Source organism: Prunus dulcis, chromosome 1 (assembly GCF_902201215.1).
Source record: "Prunus dulcis chromosome 1, ALMONDv2, whole genome shotgun sequence".
NCBI lineage: Eukaryota > Viridiplantae > Streptophyta > Magnoliopsida > Rosales > Rosaceae > Prunus > Prunus dulcis.
Window position 1 is genome coordinate 21,474,512 of NC_047650.1, and position 20,227 is coordinate 21,494,738.

At 37.2% G+C, this 20,227-nt stretch overlaps 2 protein-coding genes across 5 annotated transcripts; one reads left to right on the forward strand and one right to left on the reverse strand.

The window, feature by feature from the left end:
- Positions 1 to 4,031: 4,031 nt before the first annotated feature.
- LOC117614815 lies at positions 4,032 to 7,212 on the forward strand. Its single transcript, XM_034343726.1, has 4 exons — positions 4,032 to 4,706; positions 5,313 to 5,744; positions 5,845 to 6,151; positions 6,700 to 7,212. The coding sequence occupies exons 1-4, from the start codon at positions 4,251 to 4,253 to the stop codon at positions 6,840 to 6,842; spliced, it is 1,338 nt and encodes a 445-aa protein (XP_034199617.1). The 5' UTR covers positions 4,032 to 4,250; the 3' UTR covers positions 6,843 to 7,212.
- A 642-nt stretch (positions 7,213 to 7,854) lies between these two features.
- Positions 7,855 to 14,636, reverse strand: LOC117622773 (cyclin-dependent kinase G-2). 4 transcript variants are annotated; one of them, XM_034353570.1, is made up of 10 exons: positions 12,406 to 14,636; positions 11,829 to 11,964; positions 11,644 to 11,732; positions 11,540 to 11,562; positions 11,343 to 11,454; positions 11,158 to 11,264; positions 10,453 to 11,060; positions 9,496 to 9,581; positions 9,273 to 9,367; positions 7,855 to 8,403 (listed from the first exon to the last, which is right to left on the reverse strand). In XM_034353570.1, the coding sequence occupies exons 1-5, from the start codon at positions 14,115 to 14,117 to the stop codon at positions 11,372 to 11,374; spliced, it is 2,043 nt and encodes a 680-aa protein (XP_034209461.1). In that variant the 5' UTR covers positions 14,118 to 14,636; the 3' UTR covers positions 7,855 to 8,403; positions 9,273 to 9,367; positions 9,496 to 9,581; positions 10,453 to 11,060; positions 11,158 to 11,264; positions 11,343 to 11,371. The 4 variants fall into 4 exon arrangements, with proteins under 4 accessions (XP_034209461.1, XP_034209454.1, XP_034209441.1 ...); XM_034353563.1 differs by lacking the exon at positions 11,540 to 11,562 and having other exon boundaries at positions 9,273 to 9,364; XM_034353550.1 differs by lacking the exon at positions 11,540 to 11,562 and having other exon boundaries at positions 12,406 to 14,634.
- Positions 14,637 to 20,227: the final 5,591 nt, after the last annotated feature.

Sequence of the window (20,227 nt, forward strand, 5' to 3'; positions counted from 1 at the left end):
GGGAGGCTACAAAGGCTTTAGACGTGCTTCACCGTACCAAACTCACCTTCTTACTTATTATTTATTTTCCTTTACTTACCTATTATTTTGTTTTCTTCAATTTCATTATACCTTCAAAACTTTCCAATTTGTTTATATGTTATTTATAATATAAATATTTTGTATTTGGCTTTACGGAAAGAGGAAAACTATTATTTTTTATAACACACAAAGCTAAAATGGTCTTCAAACTTATACTCGAGTTGCATTTTGGTCACTCAACTAAATTATTTGTTCAAATGATCCACAAACTCTTTATTAATCGGCGAATTGGTCATACTGTTCCATTTTCTGTTAATTTAAGTCATGTGAGCAGCACATGCTACATTTGTGAGGATAAATAAGACTTTTGACAACTAAAAAATTAAAATATATGGTTAAAAATTAATACAATATTTTTTTTAATTAATTAAAAACTATAAATAATAAATAAATAAAACAACAACAACAACAAGAAGTAACCCCCAAAAAAAAAAAAAAAAAAAAAAACCAGCTCACCAAACCTCTCTCTCCTAACCTCTTTCTCTCTATGTTCCTCTCTTCTCGTAGGTCTGCAACGGCCTCTCACTCCTCTTTGCCGGTCTTTGAGTGGGTGTTTTTAGACATGTAACTCCATCACCATACCACCACCACCTACAAGGGTCTAGGTTTTTTTAAAGAGAGAAAGGGGGAAGAGAAAGAAGAGAAAGATAGAGGGAGAGAGGAGGAAGGGACATTGAGTAGGGGAAGAGAGGGTGGGGTGCGGGGAGGAGAAGATGGGGCGCTAGGGTGATGGTTATCGAGTTAGGGGTTGGGAGGTGGGAGAGGAAGAAAGGTTTTTTTCTTTTGATTTTTAGTTTTTTATTTAACTGGACTGTTTGTATTTGAAGGCAACATTGACATAATGGAACAGTATGACCTATTCGCTGATTAATATAAAGTTGGTGGTGGACCGTTTGAACGAATAATTTAGTTGAGGGATTAAAATGCAACTCATGTATATATTTAAGAACCATTTGAGTAAATAACCCTATATATTATATATACATATATTATACATATATAACATAGATTATATACATATAATATATATATGTATAATATAATATAATGTGTATGTGTATATTATAATAATAATATATATGCATCTTAAACATTGGCAAGCATGGAACTAGTTAATCATCCCATTTCATATGGGTTTATTAAAGCATCTCTCCAACCGATATGTCAAATTGCCACATGGACATGAAATGGCGAAAATTGAAGGTTAAAGTCTGGAAGAGATATATCAAATATAATATATCAAAAAAGCTTGATATCAAATATTATTTTAATTATGGACCTCATTATCATTTACTCTCTTTTAAAACTTTATGCATCATATAGGCCCCATTTACTTTTAAAATTTTAATAAAATAAAATTATATTTGGCATTTTGGGTAGAGTTAAATTTTTTCCAAAGTGTTAAATTGCCACAAAAGTCATCAAATTCAAATTTAACATTTTGCATTTGACATCTCCCTTGAAGATGTTCAAGGAGGCATTTTTGGTGGGCCCGGTATTAGCAATCTCATTTTAAACTAAGATTAGATGAAACAAACATGGGATTAAATACTTGTTTGGGATTGCTTTTTTTGGCCAAAAATAACTTGCTTCACTTTAAAGTTAAACAGTTTAAAGTGTTTGGTAAAACTAAAATATCTAATTATTTTAAAAGCAGTGGCCTTTTGACAGCAACTTTTAAAAGCATGTGTTGCTTTTCAAAGCTGCTTTTAAAAGAAGCATATATGAGCCTTTAATGAATTTTGTTAATTTCCAAAATACCATTATTAATTTTTAAAAATGACACCACCTCTACCTCCACATTCAACTTTGCCACCTCTACCACGACCTTCACCACCTCTACCACCATCACGACCACATCCTCCTCCTCCTCCTCCTCCACCACAACCACAACCACCACCTCCACCACCACCAAGCTGCCACCGCCACCGCTACCTCCTCATCCTCCTCAACATCCATCATCTCCACCACCACTACCACCACATGATTAGTGCATAACACTTTCAACATCATGTCTATTATTTTAGTCGTTATTCACAATTATAACAGTTTCAAATTAAAATTTATCAAACGGTTTTGACACAACTTTTTGTACTAATAGCACTTTAAAAATATTGTTTACCAAACATAGAGCTGCTTTACTTTACAGCTAATTATTTTCAAAGCACAACATAAGTAACTTTTTTTAAAAGTAAAAACAATCCCAAACTGGCCCTAAATTTAGTCCAAACCAGTCCAAGTCAAATCTTTATAACAAATAGCTCAATAACTTCCTAAAGGATAACAAATAACTTGTCATTCACGTAAAGAAATGTTGTATATAACAGTGTGACCTATGTTGCTTTTAGTAACATCTCGTCAAAAGATTCTTGGCATATATTTTGGGGATCCTATCATATCATTTACTCATGGATAGCTTTTGCTTTCCCAAAATATTAGCTGAGATGTGTGGTGGAGCTTAGCTAAAGGCAAACAACAAGACGTTTTTGCCCTACTCGTGAAGAAGGCTTTCAAATTATAATTAATTGTCGAATAAAATTATATTAGTGAGGCATTGTCAAGATTTAATACAAGTTAATTAACTCTAGTTACTTTTGTTAATTCCTTTGGCGGCTCTAGTGACAACTTGTTATTTAAGAATGGAAATGGAGGGTTAGGACCTAAAAGACAAAAGCTAAACACAAGCATGGTTCATAGTCTATTAGTCTGTTAATTAAAATAAAAGAAGAGTCCATCCGTAAGCAACGTGAGTTCCTCACTCTATAGATATAGGACCAAAAACTTCATAGAAAAGGATAAACATTGGCATTGGCATGTTTACTTGTTTAAAATGGTTATTGTAATCAATGCTTTCGATTAATGAAATTTACATATTTTAGATAATAATTAAAAAAATAAATGGGTATTGAAATTACGTCTTCGTGCTTTCTAATGTGGTTGTGTGACATGGATATTGAAATTATTCAAATTCTAAACATAAGGAAATGAAAAACTTTTGCAAATTCCACATTAAAATTCATAAATTAATACCTAAAAAATTAGAAATTAGATTCATTTAGGAGAGTTGTTGATCTCATATGCATTCATTCTCTTCTCAATTTATGACTTTCTTGATTTATGATTCCATCATTCCGTATAAGTAAACATGAAATTTTGAATCATTTTCTTCCACGAGAACTCTCTTTCCCTGTTTATAATTACACTGTCCTCCACTTATACAAAATTATCACCATCTCATCATGTAACCCAAAAAAGAAAAGCATCACTCTCTTAATCATGACACTCCAACTCACTACACAAAACCATTCCACCCTCCCTAACCCTCTCATTAGTCACTAACCCACCAATTATTACACTTAAACCCCAATCAAAACGGCTTAATCTTGCTTATTAGTTTCACATGGGTTGGGTCAGTGATTGCTCCTGTGTGCGGGGCCAGGATTGGCTCAGCTCAAATAGGGCTATGGAAACAGAAACAAGTTTATATTTGGCGGGAACCCCTAGACTTGGACAAGGTTTGTGGTTTAAGAATCTGAATAACAAATTTGGTTTTCTGTATTTGCATCCGAGTGTCGCATAAAACACAGCGCAGTCAGATTTCAGATCCGTCACTTGTAATGAGTCATTTTTGTCCCTTTTGTTTCCGATACCTGTCACTCATACTCATTCATCATTTTCTCTTCACAATAAAGAATTCGAGATGGCAAAAAGTTGGAAAGATATTCCAAGCCCCAGGTCTCCAGGTAAGTATATTGGCCAAAAAGAAAAAACCTTCACCGGGAAAAAGTCACCGAAATCCTACGGTTATGAATATACTATTTCTTCCCCCCAATGATCCAACGGCTCAAATTCAATAACGAGCCTTCCGTTCAAACGATTCTTTTGGTCTAGTTGGCATACGTTGCAGTCTTTTTTTTATAAATATTATTGTTACGTTCGGTGGTCTGATTGATAAGTTGCTTCCTGAACGAAAGGGAAAGGGACTTAAAAAACTTGAACCCTGGGTTTGATCTGACTGATCTGATTCTCAATCTGACAGGCTGAACATGTCAATGGTTTATAAACTTTCCAACTTATAGCACCAAAATCTCCACTGGGTTGCTACCATTTTAGCTCCAAACCCATCAAAATCTCAATTTTCGTCTCCCCAATTAAGCTCTAAGTTGTTCATGGCTAATCCTGGGTTAAAAACAGAGGAGCCACCAGCCCAAAACACCCCTCTTCTTGATTCTAATCACAACAACAACCACCGGCAAGGACTAGAAGAAGGATACAAAGATACCCAATTGGACCAAACCCTTCAATGGCTAGAAACCTTTCTCACTCTATTGGGTTTCAGTCAATCTTCTTTCTTAAGCCTTGCCATGTCTTGGACTGCTCTTGTGCTCATAGGTGTGTTGCTTCCAGTGCTTGCGGTTGAGCTCTTCAACTGCTCGGGTTGCGGGAAGTATCAGATAAAAAGCTTCGAGCTCGTTATCGTCGGCTCGCAGGCTTGTCTTGCCACGGTGTCTTTGCTCTGCCTTTCTCACAATCTTCGAAAGTATGGTCTTCGGAGGTTCCTCTTTGTCGACCGCTATAGCGGCCACATGTTGCGATTTCGAAACGATTACATTAAGCAGATAAAGGTAAGATCGTGTAGTGATTGATATATTTCTTCCTGCTGCTGCTTATTTAAAATGGTTTGCTTGATGATTGTGTTATGAAGAGGTTTTCTGTGCTTTGCTTCATATATATATCAATCCCAAATGTGATCATATGGGCAGTTTCATAGGTGTGTGAAATTTGGTAATTAAAATTTATGGTCTTGAATGTAAGCTAAAGTTGTCACCTTTTGGCTGTGATGAGTAAATATTATTTATACAACTCTGTAATGGGAGGGTTACATGGTATGCAACATAATGTACTTACCAAAATTCAGCATCCTTCCTTTCTACTTCGAAACCTGCAGAAAGCATAACTGAAGTCTTTTGTTTTCGTGTTCTCTCAATTTTATAATGTTCATCAATGCCCATAGGCATAGCACATTCACCTTTCTGTTGTCCATTCAACAAGTAACTTTCTTTCTTTCACTAACTGCAGCCTGCAAATATTGAAAAGACTTATCAAGTATAGATTCATTGTCGTCAGATAACTATTTCATTTGTTTATTTTAAAACATCTAGACATTTTTGGCCAGAAGTTTCCAGTAATTTACTATGCTAAGAATTTCCCTGGATACCATATCTTCACAGGGTTCTTTACGCTTGCTCGTTTGGTGGGCACTGCCATGTTTTCTTCTGAAGACTGTACGTGAGGTTGTCCGCATGATCTATGTCCGTTACGATTCATGGGGGGTGTCAGTTGCTATTTTATTAGCTTTGGTTCTGTCATGGGCCTATGTGAGTACAATCACTCTAACAGCCAGCATTTTGTTTCACCTGGTCTGCAATTTGCAAGTTATCCACTTTGATGATTACGCGAGGCTCTTGGAAAGGGAATCTGATGTGTTGATCTTTATGGAGGAGCATATTCGTCTGCGGTATCATCTCTCTAAAATAAGCCACAGGTTCCGGATCTTCCTTGTTTTGCAGTTCTTAGTTGTCACAGCAAGCCAGTTTGTGACTCTATTTGAGACCACAGGATACAGTGGAAAAATCACTTTAATAAACGGCGGCGATTTTGCAGTGTGTTTCGTGCTTTTTGTGTATTTGCTTCTCAGTACATTCTGCAGTAATTAAGTTCAATGCATTGAATTTCCTTCCCTTTTTTGCCCCAAATTTCCAGGTCTCTACAATTGTTCAGGTTGTCGGCTTTAGTCTTTCTCTGCATGCTGCGACCAGAATTTCCCATAGAGCCCAAGGCATAGCATCAGTTGCCAGTAGATGGCATGCATTAGTAACATGCAGTTCTAATGAGACATCTCAAAACAGAAATTCAAACAGTGCGCTGAACTTGGAGGCTGCCAACACATTGAACTCACTGCATATTAGTTACTCTGAGAGTGATCTGGAATCAGTGGATTATGTTGCAATGGCTACAAATACACAGCTGGCTTCATATATGTCCTCGTATCACAGGAGACAAGCTTTTGGTAACATTCTTCAACTTATAAGAATAAAAATTGCCTTATGTTTCCTCTAATGCTATGATCTACATGAGACAATTTTATAATGAGAGATAAATCAACTCACGAATGCATATGAATACAAAGGGAAGCAAAAGGCTAGCTACTTTCCTTCACTTTAATTTGACATCATTTGATTATGGATCATGTGTTCAAACTCTCAACTAAAATGTTGATGTATGGTTTGGTCACAGTGAGATTGTTTAGTGAATAAGCATCAGATTTCGCTTTGTTAGTTATGAAACGTGTTGTTGGCTTGTCCTGCAAAAATGAACTCTTACTTAAGTCAGGGGATTTTCTTCCATCAGCTAATCAGTGGACATTTTAGTTCAAATGTTTTCAAACTTTGAAATTTCAAGGACTCTTTTATCTTTTTCATGTTTGAACAGGAGGCACTTTTAGTGTTGTATCATTTGCTGCATGTCATATATGGTTTTCTTTTGTTCATTTTCACGTAGTTGGCTTCTTGGGGTTGTCCTTTGTCTCATGCTCCATCCCTTTATTCTCCAATGCAGTGATGTATTTGCAAACTAATTATGGGGGGATCACAATATTTGGATGGACAGTCGATAGAGGCCTCCTCAACACCATCTTTTTCATCGAACTATCTTTGATCACCTTTGTGCTCGGAAAGACACTAGTTTTTTCGTCAACTTAATAAGCGCCACTCTTTTCCGACCACAATGACATCGGAAAATCAACCTGCGAACAAGATATTCATGGTTTACGGCTGCGATTGTCAATCTGTTTCAGTTTGCAATTTCATCTCTTCGATTATTTCCCCATGACATCTGTTGGGAGGAGTTTGCATAACGATGCAGTTCTCAGAAGTGTCCACCTTGTTTCCGAATACAAGTCCAACAGCCAGAGAAAAATAGGAAGAAACTTGTTTGTTGTAAATTCGTGCTTCTTTTACATATACCGAAACTGCAATAGAGTTCAAGTTGATAGAGCAGCAACCATGTTTGAGTTGTTGTATTGAATGTCAAACCCCGTCTTCCATTTATTTATTCATTTTTATTTTTTAAGTTGTAAAACCACTCGTCCTCTTACTAATTTTTCAATTGAAAGAAAGCCCTCAACCACAAGAAATTTTTATATGTTTCGGGTACACCACCAAGCAATTTTTATATGTTCCAAGTATACCACCAATTTTTATATATTCCAGGTATACCACCAAGCACTCTTGATACGAAATAAAATGCCAACTCAGTATTGATTTTTCATGTTCCGAAATACAGATATTTTACCGCCTTTCAACCACGTGATAATATCCATTTTTGGCACGAGGAAAATAACTAGGTACTTCGAGTTATAACATGCATATGAAAACAAGACGAATATTGAGATCACAATTTCTACCAGGGACGACACCCTTCCCTGTGAGAAAAAAAGGGATACACAAGTCGATTGCTAAAAGGAAAGGCCAAGCCGATTCAGAGGCTGTCTTGCATAATAACCATAAACCAAAATCACTTGGACCTTGAAAATTTTATTAGAGATATCTTAAACATCATACATGCATGGCTTGTATACCACAGTGCACTTGCCAGGCTCAAAGCCATCTGCTTCCCTCCCAACAGAGATTGCATCATTAAGCGTTTCGAACTTTATCCCAAAACAGAAACAAGGTCTTTCAGCATCCCAGGTTCCAACAGTTCACTCATCTATGAGAAAAACTTAAATGTCCTAATCTATTGTTACTTTCCAACAATGTCAGAATGAAAATATCTCAGTGCTACTTTCCCAAATCAGCCAGTGTTATCATGGATGTACAAGAACATGAGTCATTGGCACGGGCTAACAAGGTTTCATTGCCGCTTGACACAGAATACAGCATAGAAATCAACCATAAAATATCTGGAATGGACCGAGACAAATTACATGACCAATACATTACTGCAGTGTGCAAATGAAACCTGACATTTTAAAGTACATGGAACAGAATTTAGTCGCACGTAGGCGGATCGTTAGATGTTTGGGACAATTCATCAGCCATCAGCAACCTCCTTTAACTCACATTTGTACCACCACCTTAACGTCAAAAGTGTGCTGGTAGAATATCATCAGTCACCACCTGCACAAAGCATATGGCAAAGTATTTTCTATATCCCACCTAGGCTTACTGAATCTTCTCGGATTCTATTTGGTTAAGTGAATGGGAAGCTGACACTCTACTATATTCCATCTCCAAGCAACCCATCCCACTCCAGCCATGCCTATAATAGAATTATGCCACACATAAGCAACAATAACCAGATATCAAAATATGAGGATCTTCCTGTCCACTATAGGAGAAAAAAATTCCATAAACCCAGCCCCAGACACATGATATTTATACAAGACTACAAACTTTACATTGTATCTCTACGAGGTCCTTATAAACTAATAATCCACATTAAGGTACAAATTAGAAATTTCGCATTCATCTTCACACCACCAAATGAGCAACACCATTTTCGGAATTTGCATGAATCAAGATTGATACGTATTTATAATTAGAAAAACATATGGACAAATAACACTTGAAGAAACTCAATGTTTTCAACAAGATGTGTATCTAAACCAAACTACACGTTCCAACAGATACATGCAGGAGCCTTTAAAAAGTACCCAGCCCTCCATACTCCTTCAGTAATACAGAAGCAATATCCATTCATGCAAGCAGCTGTTCTTTGCTAATTCCATGATCAAATGACAATCAGATATCCAAACTTTAACAGAACTGAATCATTTCAAATTTTTCGGTATATTTCACTCCCATGATGTACAAATCAAGCTATTCTGGTTCTAGACAATTTTACACTGCAAATTTCTAATCTCGAGTGACAGAGAAGTAATGTTCCTTGTATGGACGAATTTGGACCAGAAACAGACCAGCCATCCAAAACCTCAGTTATGTCCTCTAATAAGTACGGGAAACCAAAAAAAAAATATACAAAAGCAATTTCTAGATGGAAAAACATGTTGTATATCACCAGTATCACTTCACATTTCAAAATGTATGCATTCAGTTTTTAACCAGAATTGATTTTTATTCAATTATATGAACAAACAAGCAGCAGCTTAAATGGGCCACAATGTGCACCTGCCATTTTGTCAACTTTAGAATGTGAACTGTCCAGGAACTGAGACCAGAGTTTTTTTTTTTTCTCCCTTTAATGCATTTCTTAAAACATTCTTCTGGAACAAAAGAAGAAAAAAAAAAAAGCAAAAACTAAATGCCATCATGAATCATTCCCATAAAAAAAACCAATAAGATCCCAAGAAGATAAGACCAAAATCTAAACAAACCAAGGTTTGCATAGTACCTCTAGTGAGCCTGTAGGAACAACTAATTGAAGTTTTATAAATTCCTGGAAGTGCAGGAAACCTCCTCAACCTGCTTGCTTTGATACTGCAGTGACATACGCAGATATATGTCATAAACAATTCTAGAACTAGTGAAATGTTGATTCTTCACGCACACCAGAAGCAAAAGAAGACAACAAATGGACAAAGTCAATCATTTTTCATGCCCACACGTATTGATGGAGGGAAAATACCGATAACCACTAAGACACAGCTAACGAGGCCACTGAAAATAAGGGATGGACCGCTATACCAACACAGCATAGCCATATAATAAATATCAATTCACTATGAACTTACTAAAATTTTGCAAACAGAAGAATCACCCCCTCCTTAAGTAAGCAATCAAGTTCATATCTGATATTTGAATTCCTACCATGGCACAGATGAAAAAGAGGATGGCAAAGGTTACAGCTTGTGCCCTTCAAATTAACCTTAGTAAGCACTTCAGTTCCAGGTATAACGAGCTTACTTTAACACCACGTTTGAACACTAAATCAAGAACACATTATCAGGTTCACTGACTCAAACCAGTGATTAAAAAAAGCAGCAAATTTGGTTTTCTTTTGTCCCCCTTTTCCTTTTGAGGACTTTTAATTTCCAAGCAGTGCTACTGAACAGACATATTTGCCCTTTCCTTAAAATACAAAAGTTTAAAACGGATATATGGTATATTTCATGGATGCTAATAAGATAACATATTCATCGCAGCTCTACAAAGATTCACCTAATCCTTCACATTTATGCAAGGAGTTAGTTATGACACAACAAAGATTTGCATTATTGACATAATTGAGGTTAGACCGCATTATATTAGTGAATGCTCCAACATCTAAATTGAAATTAAATACACCCTTATTATGGGTTAAAATCTTCATCCCCCATAACATCCCACAGATATCAAATTAACAGATTACCTTTAAAAAATAATATGGTAATTGTCAAATTCTTCGTCAACGAAAAGCAAAGAACGCCCCCTCCACTCCACACCAACCGTCTCTTGCAAACACAATGTGAATATTAAATATGTTCTAATATAATTGACAGTGCTAATATTGCAAACCAAAGGAGAACTGTTTACAATGTACCCAGGAAAATATGTTACATACACAAGTTTCAGCTGAAACTGATTCTCTTTTTAAAAGAAAAGGCAATTATGCCACACCTCGCAGTGAAAGCAGTGTCATAGATGCAATTCTATACGATGATCAAAGATGAAGAACAAAGTTAACCTGCAACAAATCTGGTTGACAGGAGCCATAAAAAAAATACAAATCTCCGCCCAAATCACAAAGAAGTGCCTGCTAAAAAAGAGCACATATGATCGTCTGACATAGAATGTTTGCAACTTCCGTTCAATGCATGTCTCTCACCTCAGCCATGTCCAATTGCGTATCAAGGCCACTGATCACCGATTCATTTCTACTAGCCAAACACACCACCAGTTCCTATTTCCCCTTGCTGCAATTCCTTTCTACGTTGCTCTTCCAAGGGATCAGGACTCTTCAATATTCTCCGTGTGCGCCTGTTTACAACATGGATAAATTTGTTAAATGCAGGAAAATGGAACCAGAAGCAATACTACAGGTGCGAATTGTTTGTAACATTAGAGGTCAAGATACCTGTCTTGAGCATGATGAGCAGGAAATGTGGGCATGAACTCCTTCGATTTGGGAAGAGGAACTTCACGAAACCACTCATGATTCAGAGCATCTGCAGCTGTAATTCTCTGTATAAAATACAGTACATGTATAAGTAAACTATACCAATAATAGCAAAATAAGGCAAGTCTAGATAGCAAACTCACCTCCTCAGGGTCATAAGTTAAAAGCTTGTTCAACAAATTGAATCCAGCATCAGAAAGAACTGGAGATCCAGTAAATGATGTAGCTGGGAACTTCTTGCGCAAAAGGTTATACCTGAAGAAAACAGGTCAGTAGTTAATACATAAACGAAAATTCTTAGCATCTGAAAGCATCACCAATGGAGGCCAGATAGCCAGACCAGAATCACCCAAAGCTGGAAGCCTGGGAAAACAGGCAAGAATAAGAACACCATGATGTCATAATCGAAGTTGGGAATTAGTTCACAATTATATTCATACTTACGGGTGCTTAACAAAGTTGACCTTGACTCCAGGAAGCTTGGAATATCCAGGCCAGATAGTCTCATTTGGTGTGCCAAGGATTCTAAAAATCTGCAGTGATTATAGAGTTAGTGAATATAAATAAATAAATCCACAAGTATGTGAATGAGTAAGAGTGTAACCAAACATCAACAAAAATTAACTTACCTTGTCAAGTTGATCAAATTCCGTTTTCCCATTGAAAAGTGGTTCCTTCGATAATAGTTCAGCCATTATACAACCAAGTGACCACATATCGATTGCCGTTGAATATTCTTTTGCTCCCAACAGGAGTTCAGGTGCCCTGCATTGAATGAGGATAACGACTAAATCTTCTGCCGATATAGAAAAAGCATGAATCTACATACAACACACACAAGCACATGCACACCAGGCAAAGGGAGGTAGGGGTAAAGAGAGGTCAACAGTTGTTATCACAATAAAACCAACACGACTAACATAATTGAGTTGGAAATAGAGATAACATCAAACTCAAAATTCAAAGAGAGATACCAGGAGTAACAAGCTAATTTACAAAAAAGTATGCATCCAACTGCTTGAAATTAAAACGAATTTAATTTAATAAAAATGGAAAACCCGCAAAACCACAAATCAATATACAGTCAAAGTGGAAGTAATAGGTTAAACGGGTAAACATAAAACATTTTAAGGATGACATGAACACTAAAATCGTATGATCAGCTATAAATAGCAATGCAGACCAGAAGGGGATATTGCAACTCACCTGTACCAAAGAGTAACCACCAAATGAGTATACGGTTTCAAAGGACTCCCATACTGACGAGACAATCCAAAGTCACATATTTTCAACTCACCACAATTATTCAAAAGCAGGTTCGATGTCTTCAAATCTCGATGAAGCACCCAATTATCATGAAGATATTTGACACCTTCCAATAACTGGAGCATAAGGCATTTAACTTCACTCTGACTGAATGGCTCCTTCTTCGTCTCCATTAGTGCTTTAAGATCATGTTCCATGTACTCCATCACCATAAAAATACTATCAAGGTTACTCCCCACCACCACTTCCTTCACATCGACAATTGATGGGTGATGAAAAGAAAGAAGAATGTTTATTTCCCTAAGAGAAGTCAATGGAAAACCTTCTCTTTCCTTCTCCATCTTTACCTTCTTCAAGGCCACAATTTCTCCAGTTTTCTTATCCATGGCTCTATATACAACACCATAAGTGCCTTCATCTATCTTGTTTAGTCTCTCAAACTCGTCAACACTTCTACAACCCTGAAGCATGTTTACGCTTCTTTGTGGAGGAGCTGCAGGTTCTGAGGTCTCACGAGAGTTATTGTTATCCTCAGAATCTGTATCTGACTGACTAACACTAGAGTCATTATTACCATATTCCTTGTCAGTATCCATGTAGTCATCCCTCTCTGAGTCATTATCAGGGTAATCATTCCTACTGGAAGACCTAGTATGGGCATCCTGTTCTTCAGATTCGGATGACCTCGCTCTGACTAGTTCAGACCCATCTCTCTTAAGCTCCCCAGACTCAGGTGTCAACGAATTGTTGCGTACTCCATCTTCTACTGACCCTACAAGCGGAATTTTCTTCCTCCTTTTAGGCATTTGCTCGTTCCCTGAAATTTCTCCTTCATCACCAGGAGAATTATTTCCCGCTGCCCATCTTGAAGATGATATATTCCGGGTCGGGGCATATTCTTCATCTTCTAGCTGCTCTGCTTCATGATCATCACCCCATTGCTGACTTTGTGAAGATAGCCCCACTGGAGACTCCAATACACCATTGCTAACAGACCCATGTTCCACAGGTGGCTTAACTGGAGAAGAAGACTGTAAATTCTCGACCTCAACAATTTTAGCTGAAGATATTTGTAAACTGCTATCTGAAATAACATTAGGAGACTGATGAAATACCCTAGACGGCGGCGGTGGAGGAGGAAGAGCTGTCAGCGCAGTGGTAATCCTAGTTTTTGACGAATTACTCATTCCTTTGTTGTCATCTCTATCCCAGACAATGGGCGAATACTTCCTTTTCCTCTCTTTCGGAGACTCAGTTCCATTCTCTACGACCTTTGAAACCACAGTTTCTCTGACCTGCGATACAGATTCAATAGCATCATCAGACCCACTCTCACTCGACAATTCACCAGGTTCCCTGTCCAAGGCCCTAACAGAAAACCCACTTTGCTTAGGCCCACGACTACCAGCCCCACCACCGCTGCTGCTCGAAGAGGAGCGATACCCACCATTCCTCTCCTTTATATCCTTCTGCCTAACCCTAATTCTATCTCTCAAATCCCTACCTTGACCCCTTTCACCATCACGATTTCCGTTCCTCATCCGTTCGTAGTCCTCCTTAGCTGTAGCGAAATCCCTCCTTGGCAAATCAAAATTGGACTCCCGGTCCCTGAACTCATTATCGCGATAACCCCCATGTCTTCCAGTGGCCATATATTTATATATCCGAGCTCTAGAGAACCACAGAATAGGGAGTCCTTATCCCAATTCAAGTCAGCTATAAAACCCTAACACTAAACCCCCACAAAATCAGCCCGACTAATTCCCCAATATTTCAATTGCAAAGTTACAAACTTACGACGAAAATCAATACGTAACCCTAAGTCCAAACAGACTCAGATCTAAAAACAAAACGAGATTAAAACAAGAAAGCAGTAGAGACTAACATGCACTTCTTCGATTCACGAGCTATGCAGCTTCGGAGATTATTCGATTAAAATTGGGAAATGAAACCCTAGAAATTGAAACAAGAAATTGAAAAATATAGGTATAGCTGTGGGAATTAGGGTTTGAAATAGATTGGTTGATACTGCTAAAAGGTACGCGAGACAGAGAGAGAGAGAGGCGGCGAGCGCCGATTGTAAGCGAAAGAAAGCCCTCGAACGAAGACGGAGAGGGAAAGACTGCGCGTGTTTGAGATCGGATTGGGCTTTTGGGTTCGCGAAATTTTGGTTTCGCTACTTTTATTTTGTTTTTTAAATTAGTTTAAATTATTTTAATGAAATTGCTAAATTTCGGTTGACTGACTGACTCCATGTCATTTTTTTCTTTTTCTTTTTTGGAAAGCATTTTAGACTCTCTTTGCTAATTTTTTTTTAATTTTTCTATTGAAATTATCATGGACATAGTATACACGATGGACTCCCTAAATATCTGTTTGGTACTTATTTGGGGCCATAAGTGATTTTTTGAAATTTTGTGGAGTCCAAGCCCGTTTGGTAAAAGGGTTGAAAATCACTTTTGTCAAAGAATTGCTATGAGCAACCACAATGTGTGGTGCTGTTGGCAAACTGTCACCTCTAGTTGGCGAGTTACTTGGTGCATCAATGACATGAGTTCGAAACCCGTTGAAAGCACTTTGTGGCCAGGGACAAACCGAACCCAGAGCAGAGATTAATCTCACTCTTCGGGTGTGGGGACACCTCGTAGTATTTACCCAAAAAAAAATAAAAAATTGTGAGTCAAAGCCATTAGGAGAAGTAGGTGTGGACCTGCTTTCAATTTCTTAACAAATTGAGGAGGCACTGGATATTTAATGAAATTTTCATATTCCAAAAATACCCTAATCTAATTTCACGCTCTCATTCTTTTCCCTCAGGCCTCTCTCTTCAATCGTGTAGCTTCCTCTTCCATTCGTTCTTTTTTTTTTTTTTTTTTGGATCAATCGAAGCAAAGGCACAAGACTCAGGTAAGAGACACATTAGATATATTTATTCCTAATTTTATTATTCCATTTCGCTTTAATTTATAGGATTTTACTTGCTGCTTTGGGATGAATTTTGTGCTTGTATTTGTGATGAAATTTTGTTTATATTGTTAAGCCAAAATTGAAATTAATCTTTGTGTTTTGTTGTTGCTTTTACTACCATGTTGTCGTGTTTGGTGTTTGGGGATAAGGATTTTTAGATTTTAGGGCTTCGGTGGTTTGATTAGGGAGTTCGAAGAAAAGTACACACCATAAGTTTGACGAAAGGTTTGAAAGACCTTTTGCAGCTACTGTTGCGAACAACAGAAGCTAGTCAATTAGTGAGAGTAGTTCCAATGGAAACTCGTAGGAAATCTTTTTGCCACTCACTCAGCTCCCACCCCGAACCAATATATATATAGGGCAGATCTGTGGCATCACAAATTTGACACAAGTTTTGACACAATTTTATAGCCTTTAGATGCAAGCACTTTCAAGGGCTAAGATTTAAATGTGATTATTTATTTTATTTCGATAACATAACAAATAAAATAAAATACTAAACTCACCATTTTTCAAGGTAGCATAAATGTAGGCTCAAATCTCTCCATCTCCTCCAATCTCATTTATTCTAACGTTTTGAGTTTGAACTTTTTATTTATTTAATTTTTTTTCCTTTATTTGGAAACAAAGTTCTGAGTTGATCTCCAAACACGCAAGGATCTATTCCAGATTTTTCCACTCCAACACTTCAAGCAATTTTCGCTAAATATTCTTGAGATTGTTTGAAAATCTTAATTGTTAATTGTGCTAAGAAGCTATGTGTAACAACCCGATCCTAAATTAATATTTAATTAGTAAAGTATTCAAACAAAAGACAATGTTACCCCGGAATATTTTAATAGGTTTACCTATTGATGTGTTGACCGGGGAGACTTTGGTAGAATTGTTACATCCCGGTCCAAAAGTGTGTTAAAATAATTAATGTAAGAGAGAATAAATTTAAATGAGGAATAAATTGAAATAAACATTAAAATAAAATGATTTGAATTAATTAAGGTTTTTGAGAAATTAAAATATTATTTAATATTAAAAAGGGGAAAAAAGGTCATTTTAAGTCCGGGAAGGAATTTGGAAATTTCAATTGGACTACTGTGGACTCGAATCGGAGTTGTAACGAAGAAATGGCGGTCAAAAGAAGTTCAATTTTTTTTAAACCCAGAATTTCTGCATTTTGGGGAGCTCGAGTAGCCAACTTCAAGAGGTGATTTCTCTCAACTCCGACCAACAATTCAAGCAAGACCTGTCCCGTTAGAACCACCACACTTCCCTCTTTCAGCATCAACCCTTCGTCGCCTCGATCGCTGCCGTAGTGGCCAGAAACAGCCAAAAAACATGCATTTTTGGATAGTTTTTTTTCTTAAACTTTCAACGGCTCATTCTCCTTCCTCTGGCCACCATTTCATGCGAGTGAGATATGCTTTCTCACTTATTTTTCATGATCTAGCTGATGGTTGGATAGGAATTTATCAATTTTGAGCCTAGGTAGTTCGATTTTCGAATTGAATTTCAGCCGATTTTGGAATTGCGATTCCGGTCACTTTTTGGGGTAGGTCCGAGAACAAAAGTGCTTCCAAATAGGGTGTTTTACCTAGAGTAGGAAGCTGGGTTTCCAGTTTTGAAGAATTCTGGTTGCCGAAAATTTGATCAAGCCACCCGCGCGTGAGCAACCTGGTGAGGTCACTCTCAGTCCTTGAATGATCCTCGTGTTGTCACAAGCGCGTAGGAATTCTCGGATCTCAATTTGGACAACGCTTGAGTCCCGATCGGATCTCGCATGTTGTATGATTTCCGAGTTTGATACATTTAAACCGTTGGATCGTAGTCAATTTCATATATGTTGATCTAGATAATTCCAGGATCGTGTAAAAATTGACGGATTGTAAATGGAGTCCTGGATACTCCGAAAGGCCAACCCTAATGTTAGGTCCACAGTAACTGTCCGATCATGTGATCATGAGCAATCCGACCGTCCGATCAAGACCGAACTCTCGGGACTTGTGTCCTAGGCTTATTGGGACCTTTGGGGACTCCCGGATTTGTGATAGGAGGTAGTGGACCCCATGCGGGCCCCGTTGACCTAATTTGGGAAGTCTGACCACTCTGTTAATTGAGAGTCTTCCGAGGTAGTTTTTCCTTCGAGAAGTATTAGAACGATCTTATACTTGAGGAGTGACTGTTATGTTAAGTGTTTTGTTTATGTTTGGTTTATGAGTTTACGTTATAACGTTTCATGTTGATATTGGATATTATTTTGATATTGGAAGTTATTTATGTATTGTGTTGATTATTATTATTGTATCTAGCCGAGTGTTGTTGGATAATTTAATGTTCTTGAGTTGTTATATAATCAAATTACTTTTTAAGGATATTATATTGTGTTCAGTTGTGAAGAGTTGGAAATGTTTTGTATCGGATTACCGAAAGGAACAAGGAATTAAGTGAATGTCCAACTACATGTCAAATAAAGACAACAAATACAATGTGAATGATTTTTGGATAGTCATGTATGTTTTTGTTGTTGTTTTTGTGTTTAATGCAATATAATCTAATTTGTTAATGACATTTGTGTGCAACTACTCTTTAATTTGTGATTGCCAATTTATTTTTCCTATTAAACATTGATTGCTTATTGGAGGCAGCAAGGGACCTTATAGGGGCACAAGGAGCTTATTTTTGTACCAAACATTTAACTTTATCAAATGGAAACATTTAAATTTTAATGAGTTTGATTTCTAATTATCATTACATATTTATTGATGGTGACTTTTAGTTATAAAAAAATTGTTTATGACATTATGTTATGGCAAATTTGTATTTATAGTATTTTCGTATTAGATTATGTGAGGCCCCAATTTAAGTTTCGCAAAGAGCCCTCAAAATCTCAAAGACAACCCTGATTTTAGTTCATGGGGAAGTCGAGTTGGATTTGATCAAATGTATTTAGCCCATGCTCTGTCCATGGACCATAATGATTTTCAAATAAGAGTTATCATGCATAAAAGATAGGGCACATGAATCTTCGTCTTCCAATCTAACCATCCTATCATTTGTTTTAAGAGCAACTCTAGCGGTATGACCAAGCCTCGGGCTGGGGGGAAAAAAAAAGCCAAAATCCGTTTCCAGCAAGGAGCCCAAGCCCGGGCTGGGAGTGGGTCCCATGAAGACGGGCTGTCTCGAAGGCCAGTTTCGCCCGAGCTCGAGCTCGAGGGTCGCACGGTTTAAATTTTTTTACCGTTGGAGAGTGCATTGCACGGGCCAATGGTAAAAAAAAAAATTTAAACCAGCGTACGCTGACGTCAGCCCTGCCTAAGCTCCAATGGGTAGAAGATAGGTGTCACGCCCCCAGCACTCCGATCTGCTTCTCCTCCTCCAATCCAACGGTTGGCAGTTTTTTGGCAATAAAATTATGAAAAAAAAAATCAAATTTTTTTAAAAAAATAATAAAAAATTCTGATTTTTTTTTTCTATAAATACCTATCAATACCCTTCACTTTCAACACCAATCCTCATACATTTTATTCTACTTCTACTATTATTCACTCTTTACTCAACATTTTCCTCTCTTTCACCTTGTATTTTTATTTCTTATCTTTATGGCTTCTTCTATCGAAACCGGAGGGGCGTGGAGCACCATGGAAGATGTTTCCTTGTCTGAGGCTTGGCTCCAAGTTTTTCATTGTCCCGTGTCAAGCAATGAGATGAAATTTTTTCATATGTGGAAAAAATTTCATGCCGAATTTTGTGAAAAAATTCCGGGTCGACTCGTATGGAAATGACATTGTCTAGTAGGTGGAAAATTCTCAATAAAGAGTTGGGAAAATAGAGAGATGCCTTGGCAAAAGCGATGGACAACTATAGAAGCGGGGAAAATCGTAGTAACGAGGTAAGTATTTTGTAATTTTCGTTTTATTAAGTTTAATGTCCTAATATATATATTATGTTAATATTTATTGCATTTTCAATATTTTGTTAATATTTCTTGCATTTCCAATTGTTTCTTAATATTTCTTGCACTTCCAATTTATTTGTAAGGTTAATTGCATTTCAATTTTTTTTTTTTGTTACTTGCATATCCAATATATTTTAAATATTTCTTGCATTTCCATTTTTTTGTTAAATAGATGATTCAAGCACAGATGTGGTTCGGTGCAACCGGGGGTGGCAAAAAAAGTTTCAACCATCATGAATGTTGGGAGGTGGTGAAAAATTGCAAACGCTTCATAATTATTCCCACGGGTCCCGCCGTTATGTTAAACGAGACGCCACTCCGTGATTCAATGACATCGGATTCACCTCTCGATTCCCCTATGAGTCAAGACTCACCCATCGAAAAGGAGCCGAGGCCCATTGGCCGAAAGGCTGCGAAGGCAAAGAAAGCGGGTAATTCAAGCAATAATAATTCAAAGTTTTTGGAGGAAATTGCAAGGCAGAACGGCATAAGAATTGAAATGGAGCAAAACGCCAAGATAACGAGTTGGCCCTTCAAGCTGAGTATGCACGAGAAAGGGAGTATTTGCGCAAAAAAGAGATATGGACAAGACGGATCGGGAAACCATGGCGATGGATACAAGCCATATGTCCCCTGAAACAAAACAATTTTGGAAGCTAGAACGAAGGGATGTTATGAGAAGAAGACTTTTCCGGATGATGGGCCTAGCAACACGGATTGGTTAAATGATGGAAACCATTAAATTAGTTGGCATACCTTTTATGTATTTGTATTTTTCATGTTTTCTATTAAAGTTGTTGTAATTCATGTATTTTATTTTAGTAGTAGTAATTCTTAATGACTTGT